This window comes from Drosophila rhopaloa, unplaced genomic scaffold, assembly GCF_018152115.1.
Source record: "Drosophila rhopaloa isolate 14029-0021.01 unplaced genomic scaffold, ASM1815211v1 contig_163, whole genome shotgun sequence".
Taxonomy (NCBI): Eukaryota; Metazoa; Arthropoda; class Insecta; order Diptera; family Drosophilidae; genus Drosophila; species Drosophila rhopaloa.
This window is the reverse complement of record NW_025335043.1, coordinates 4,351,113-4,359,019: the sequence shown is the minus strand read 5'-3', so window position 1 is coordinate 4,359,019 and position 7,907 is coordinate 4,351,113. Positions and strand designations below refer to the sequence as shown.

General features: G+C 43.9%; 2 protein-coding genes across 4 annotated transcripts; both read left to right on the top strand.

Annotated features, from left to right (window-relative positions):
• The first annotated feature begins 312 nt into the window (after nt 1-312).
• Nucleotides 313-4,486, top strand: LOC108039418. Its single transcript, XM_017116432.2, has one exon. The coding sequence runs from the start codon at nt 320-322 to the stop codon at nt 4,418-4,420; it is 4,101 nt and encodes a 1,366-aa protein (XP_016971921.2). The 5' UTR covers nt 313-319; the 3' UTR covers nt 4,421-4,486.
• Nucleotides 4,487-5,370: 884 nt separating this feature from the next.
• On the top strand, nt 5,371-7,577 carry LOC108039417 (meiotic activator RIM4). 3 transcript variants are annotated; one of them, XM_044457984.1, is made up of 3 exons: nt 5,371-5,525; nt 5,583-5,711; nt 7,033-7,577. In XM_044457984.1, the coding sequence occupies exons 1-3, from the start codon at nt 5,462-5,464 to the stop codon at nt 7,575-7,577; spliced, it is 738 nt and encodes a 245-aa protein (XP_044313919.1). In that variant the 5' UTR covers nt 5,371-5,461. The 3 variants fall into 3 exon arrangements, with proteins under 3 accessions (XP_044313919.1, XP_016971920.2, XP_016971919.1); XM_017116431.2 differs by lacking the exon at nt 7,033-7,577 and adding an exon at nt 6,531-6,925; XM_017116430.2 differs by lacking the exon at nt 7,033-7,577 and adding an exon at nt 5,792-6,421.
• Nucleotides 7,578-7,907: the final 330 nt, after the last annotated feature.

The window sequence follows — 7,907 nt, the reverse complement described above, 5'->3', positions numbered from 1 at the left end:
TTAAATATAGAAATAGAAAACTTTTGTTTGTATCTTCATCAAATACATGTCTTTCACAATCGTAATTACGTGTCTGAATTAACGAAAAGAGATTATATTGGATGGGATCTGGTTGGAAGTTGAAGTGGCTTTCAGAAGTGGTTGCCTTTATCGTAAATTTGGCATTGATTGTGCTTGTGTTCGGTTCTTAACTTTGTGATATTTATGGCCTCATTTATAATCGGCTTTTAAAAAATACGTAATCTTAGCGATAAGTTGTCCATATAAGAAGGAACTACGCCTATCCGAAATTTGGCATTACGTGCACTGAAACTACGCGATGTGGAGCAATCGCTGCTCGATTTTGATCCTGGCGCTGCTGGTCGCCAGCACTGCGCGAAAAGTATCCGGTAGATTGCCGAGAATCCTGCCGGAATCCTTTGCCCAAGGCGATGAAGGTGTGATAGTGCGCGGAGATTGTGAATTTAAGGTGAACGGTGACCTCAACGACCCCGCTCCTCTGTTTTCGCGACACAATTCCTACGAAATTATTGTACCAGATCCCACCGATACAGTGCGTCTGGTTAATGGCGAACTTTTGGATATGTTCTGCCCTGGAGTGGGATTTGCGGCCCCATTTGCAAATCGGTCGCAGGTGACGGCTACGTGTCTGCAGAATAAATACTTTCTGGTCGATGATCTCATCTATCCGTTTGCCAACTTCTCTTGCACCAGCTGGCCCACCTTCACTGCCCTTCGAACGGGAAAGGATTGTAACGGAGGCACAGATCTCGTCCAGGTGGGATTCGAAGTGGAGGATGGCGGTTTCCTGCAGTCCTACGAACTTTGTCACGACGCCGAGGCGGAAGCAACGCGATATGTTCATCATGTGCTCTACCCATCCAGCTACGATTATCAGCACGGAGTGGCGAGACCCAGCTTTATAGAACTTGACTTTTATGGAGGAAGAGATGTGAACACCAAGTACACCCAGGTTCAGCAGAATATCACCATCAGCAATATTCTTGGATTGGATGCCTCGCCCTATTTCAACTATAGTGATGATCGCATCCTGGCTCGAGGACATATGATTGCCAAAACCGATCAGATCTTTGGTGCGGCCCAGCATTCCACATTCCTGTTCATCAATGTGGCTCCTCAGTGGCAGACCTTCAATGGAGGCAACTGGGAGAAAGTGGAGACAAGTGTTCGGAAGTTTGTGGCCGATCGCAATATTACTACTGATTGTTATACCGGAACCTGGGGTGTTTCAACACTACCCGATGTGGATGGAGTCGAAAGGGAGCTTTACCTCGACTTTGATGAGAACAACAATGGTTTGATCCCCGTCCCCAAGATGTATTATCGCGTGATCATCGATCGGCTGAGTCGCGAAGGCATAGTAATTATTGGCATTAACAGTCCTTATTTAACTCTGGAGCAAATACTGAAGGACTACATCCTGTGCAAGGATATTGGTCATCAGCTGAGCTGGCTGACTTGGAAAAAGGAAGATCTCCACGAAGGTTACTCGTATGCTTGCACCGTGGAGGACTTTATCGAAGTGGTCAAGGACTTGCCTTTGGAAGATCTATACACAAGTGGAGTTCTTGGACTAGATGATGTGACTACTGTTGAGCCTTCTAGTACAACGGATACATCGACTACAACTACTGTGGAGCCGACTTCGACTACAGTTTCTTCTACTACGGAAGAACCGAGCTCATCTACTGCTTCACCCACCACGGAACCACCTTCATCCACAGTCTCTACCACACCAGAACCGAGCTCTTCCACTGTCACACCCACTGTTGAACCAAGTTCTTCTACTGTTACATCCACTGTAGAGCCAAGTTCTTCTACTGTTACATCCACTGTAGAGCCTAGTTCCTCTACTGTTACATCCACTGTAGAGCCAAGTTCTTCTACTGTTACATCCACTGTAGAACCAAGTTCTTCTACCACTTTGGAACCAAGTTCAACTACTACCTCATCCACTGTGGCACCTAGTTCAACCACTGTGGAACCCAGCTCATCCACTGTAGAACCCTCTTCATCTTCTTCAGTGTCCCCTACGACATCAAGTCCCCCCGTCACCACTCCCACTCCCATCGTAAGCCCCTGCAAGTTTAGTATAAATGGTGATCTCAAGGACCCTGCTCCACTACTGACACCACAAGGAGCTCTCAGCTGGCTTGTGCCCGATGAAAGTGGTAATTACACAGTCGAAGAAGGATCCTCCATCGATCTGCATTGTACTGGAGCTCTGGTATCGCCTTTCAATAAATATACCGCACTGACGGCTCGTTGTGTGGGTGATCAGTTGTACGAGGCTGAAGGACAGCAGGTCAAGATTCGAGAATTCGTCTGCCAGAGTTGGCCCACCTATGTGGCCTTGCGAACGGGATTAACCTGCCCGGGTGGCACGGATCAGGTGCAGATTGGATTCGATGTGGCCGCCGGTTATCTTACCCATGTGGAACTTTGCTATGATCAGCAGGAGCAGATCTCCAGATATGCTCGCTATGAACTGACGCCTGCTAATGTGGCCTATCAGCGGGGAGTTGCTCAACCTGGTTATCTCCGAGGTGACTTCTACACTGGTGAAGATGTCAACGTTCTGTATGGTCAATCGCATCAGCTGCAGGCATTTAATACTGCTCTCGGCTTGGATGCCAGTCAATATTTCGACAGCACAAAGGATCTCTACTTAACCCGAGGACAGTTGGCAGCTCGTCTTGATTTTGTCCACAGTTCCGCCCAGAGAGCAACCCACTTCTATGTGAATGCAGTTCCTCAGTGGAGGAGCAGCAATATTGGTAATTGGCTGGCCGTGGAGACCAGTTTGCGGCAATTTGTGGCAGATGAGGCCCTCAATGTGAGTGTCCATGCTGGCAGCTATGACATTTCAACTCTACCCAACTCCCAAGGTGTTCAGACACCTCTCTACCTGAATGCCGAAACCAAACAGCTGCCTGTTCCCAAGTTATTTTATCGCATAGCTATCGATGTGGAAAGTCGCAAGGGTATTGTTTTAATAGTGGTCAACAATCCGCATATAACTCTGGCGGAGACTTTGCAGGACTATGTGATCTGTGAGGATGTGGGTGCGCAGTTGGATTGGATTGACTGGGACAAAACAAACCTGCAAAAGGGTTACTCCTATGCCTGCTCTGTGGAAAGTTTTACGCAGGTGGTGAAGGACCTGCCCACGGATCAACTACAGACTACTGGAATACTTGGTTTGAGTGGTCAGGTCTTGGAAAATGAGCTGTGCACCTTTCAAGTAAACGGAGATCTCAAGGATCCAGCTCCATTATTTGTGATAAGAAGTGAGCTAGGGCAAGCGAGATATTTGGAACCGGATCACGAAGGATATGTGCAGTTGAAACATGGGGAGTCCTTGGAGTTCCATTGCACCAAATCCTTCACTGGATTATTCTCCGGTTACACTTTCCTGAATTCCACTTGCTGGCAACAGCAGAGTTTCCTGACCCTGGGCAGTTTGTATCAGCTGCAGGACTTTGTTTGCACGTCCTGGCCAACTTACACAGCTCGTAGGACCTCTCGTCCTTGCAACGGGGGTACCGATCTCCTGGAAGTGGGATTCCAGCTCTCATCCTCCTCCTCCTCCGATGACTTCCTGCAGACCTACGATGTGTGCCACAATGAACTGACCGAGGTCACCCGCTATGTGCATCATGTTTTGCATCCGGGAAGTGCCCAATATCAGCGATCTGTTTCACGACCGACCTTTATTCCCGGAGACTTTTACGGCGGCAAGGATGTGAATACGCTGTATACGCAGGTCCAGCAGAATATCACGGTATCGAAGATCCTGGGCATGGATGCCTCGCCCTACTTTAATATCAGTGGAAATGTGTACCTGGCTCGAGGACATCTCTCCGCTAAAACCGACTTTGTCTTTGGGTCACCTCAACGGGCCTCGTTCTTCTTTGTGAATGTGGGTCCCCAGTGGCAGACCTTCAACGGAGGCAATTGGGAACGGGTTGAGGATAGTGTGAGGAAGTTCGTGGCTGATGAAAACATCACAGTGGATTGCTATACGGGCACCTGGGGTGTATCCACCCTTCCCGATGTGGATGGCATCGAAAAGGAGCTCTATCTGGACTTTGATGAAAACAATAATGGTTTGATCCCAGTGCCCAAATTGTACTTCCGCGTGGTTATTGATCGCGAAAGCAAAAAGGGTATCGTTCTGATTGGAGTCAATAATCCACATGTCGATCTGGAGCAAATTGAACGGGAGTACATCATCTGCAAGGATATTGGCGACCAATTGAGTTGGGTCAGTTGGACTAAGGAGGATCTGAAGAAGGGCTACTCCTATGCCTGCACTGTGGATGACTTTATTTCTGTGGTTAAGGACCTGCCATTGGAGGACCTTCAAGTTGAAGGTGTACTAGGCATTCAAGACTAGATTTTGTAGGTAAAACCAAACGAATTTCTTAATTTAAAACCAATAAAAAAATATTATATTACCTAATCGGAGAGTTATTTTTCTGTCAGGAAAGGTCGAAAAAAATGGCCTTTAAGCACGTTTAAATTTAGTTGTTATTGGCCATAAAGCTAAGAAATCACGTTTCGTTTTTGTTCTTTTTGGGTTTTATTGCATGTTGGACATATTGATAAAAGTCCGGTTATCAGATGCTTGGCCTTATCGTTTATGGCCGGCACACAGCTATTTATTCACCCTGCCATTGGGCTATTTGCTCACGTGCCGCACGTTTTCCACAGTCGGTGGATTTTCCCATGCCGTTTTCAGTGGCCCAAATCGCAGTCCCTTGGCGCGAATCGAAGTCCCCATGGCAGTGACTTTCACATTACTTATCCGTCACATTGTATTACTTGTGTGGTTTCTTTTGTTTATCTTATCGCACCGCAATCGTATGAAGTGTACGCCTGCATGGTTAATGATTATAATGGACTTTTCAGGGAGTAAACAAAAGGCACAAAAATAAAGAGATAGAACTCAACACGCATTTCTTGATTTATATTTGTTGAGTAATCGCTTGAGAACCGTCGATTCTTGCAGATTAAAAATGGGTTGATGACTATCTGCCTTAGCTTAAAATAATCAGTAATATCAACTATCAAGGCTAGAAATAAATACTCGTTTATTTATGACTTGAACTTCGTTTAGTTCAAAGACCGTTTAATGGCGTAGTTTTACTCTGTTAGCCAGTATTTGTTCCAAATAATGTAAAATTTAATTTCATTAATTTATTGTATTCTAAATAACTGTGACAAATAAGCCATAACTTTTAATTAGCCATATTTAATGGTATTTTATTAAAGTGAGAAAGAGCTAGCATATTAATGTTTATATTTTGGTGATTTTATTTGGCAAATAACAATTATAAAAGCTTTTCAAGCATGACTTTAGGAATGGTATAAATTTGGGAGTTTTTTTCGTTTAAACTTTAGTTGATTTCACAATATTCAATAAACGTGCTGAAAAATGGAGCGAATTTTCGGGATATATCTAATACTAGCCACATCAGTCGTTGCTCAGGGATATAGGAGTAAGTTAGTGTGTCAAATTGAAGGATATTTTCTTAACAAAATCACTACCTCTATAGAATTTGGCCTAAATTGTGAGAATATAGCTTGTCAATCGGGACAAAAGTGCATAATATCCAGACTTCCCTGCGACAATCTAGATCAACGTGAGGGTGAACAATGTGGAACTTATCCGGAATGTCAAACAGGTTCGTGACAGATTATATTTCCACCTGATTTCACCGTTCATTCACACCGAAATCTGGCTCTTTTAACTGATCCGTTTCAGATCAGCTGGCCAGCGATTTCTCCATCGACACCACACCGACCATCGCCAACACCCGTAGTAACATCATTATACCAAGCACCAGCACGAATCGCAATCGGACCCATAGGGACACTGACTTTGAGCTGCTGACCGACTTCAGCAATCCAGATAAATTCGGGACGCATGCAGGGCAACGGCAGGCCAATGTATTGGTTATAGTTCAGGATGGATCTCAACAACCGGCACAACAGCCGAATTCTTGGCCAAGTCGGGGTCAAAGTTCACCCTGTGCCATCAGTCCCCTTTATCCGTATTCCTGCAATTATCCGGGTTATACTCAAAATTCTGCACCGGGATTACCTTCCTATCCGCAGGCACGATCGGCCAATGTGCCACAATTAGTTCCTCCCACTCCACCTTGCTACTACAATTGCATTCCCAGGGTGCGTTCAAGTCCATACGGTCAATATGGATATCCTCTAGCTAGATCAGCCACTCCCTCATCGACCAATAACTATTTAATTTACCTCACATTAGCTGGCTAAAATATAAATTAAAAAATATTAATTCTGTACTAAATTTAGTATCTCCTAAGTTTACTCTTACTTCACTTTATAAGATTTTAGTCTCCTACAAATATATGCATTTAAATTTATAGAAAACAATTGACAATTAATTTCAAAGTAAATGTTTTTTACTGATCCGAATATGTTCGACATTTTTAATTTTTTGGGAAATTGTTTGTCTTTTTGATCACCAGCTCTGTACCGCTTTCGGCGAACGCCACAACTGCCTTATCAGCCTTTGGGAATGCCAGGTCAAAGGCCACCTGGGTACCCACCAACACCGTTTCCACGTCCGATTCCAATGCAACAGCCGCGTCAAGCTGCCCCACAATATGTGATTCAGCCCCAGCCAAATCCACAATACGCAATCCAATATCAAGCCAACCCACAATATGCCATGCAAGGACAACCCAAGCAAACCAATCCTCAACTCTACTTCTCAGTAGGGATGTCATATCCATCTTATATGAACTATAATGATCGTTCTACTGGGAATCCCCCTCCCACATCATTATACAGTCCCTATCTGCCCAGCTATAATTTTTATTACTACAATATTGATTTACCCTTTTCGGGAGGATCCTCTTGAGAATTTATCTGTTATTACAATGCAATGAACACTTTTCCGAAATAATATATTAATATTAAATTAACCAAAATAAATGTTATCTGATTTTTGTTTCGTTAATTTCCCAGTTTTTCTGAGACAAATGAATCCAGATTTCGAAAAGGATTCTGAGACAACACTTCCACAATATCACAATCGTTCGGTGCGACAGATTCCCATGCCTCCAATGCCCGGACCGATGCCAATGCCAGGACCAATGCCCATTCCGGCTTCTGTTCCCATGAATGCACAATATCCTGGACTCCCTTCTTATCCACCGTATATGGGGCAACAAATGCCGATGGGAAGACCTGTCCAAGGTCCCATGCCCATGATGCCAATGATGACCCAGACTGGTCCGGGAATGCCCATGGGAGGAGGTGGTATGGGTGGGACTAGCGTTATTGTGGAACCTTTAGTAATCCTCCCGATGGGTTTTGGAGCGGGATCCGGGAATGGAGTTAATCCCAATCAATATTACGGGGCAAATGGGGCTTATCCTACTTATAACAACTATAACCCATACAATACGTACACCACTGCGCGACCCAACTACGATTATAACAACAACAATAATTACAATAATAATACTGGCAACAATAACAATTACAACGATTACAACTCAAACGGTTAAAGCATTTTTATATTCCGAAATTGAAATAAAATGGCCACTAAAACTATCGTTTTAATTAGTTTAATATAATTAGCTTAATGAAACGTGAAGTGCTAGCAAAGGGGTATTTTTTCATTTGTTTTTGCGATGTATTTTTTATTTGGAATAGCTAATGCAACAAAAGATCAATTCTGTGATAATTGACAATTGTAAATCTTAGCCTCAAAACAAATTACTTTGTATTTATACCTCGCAAAGAAAGGTGACAAACAAAGAACTTAAAGCAACCTTGACCTGAAATCATCTACTGATTTCTCCACAAAGAATTCGGAAGCACTTATGCACTAATAA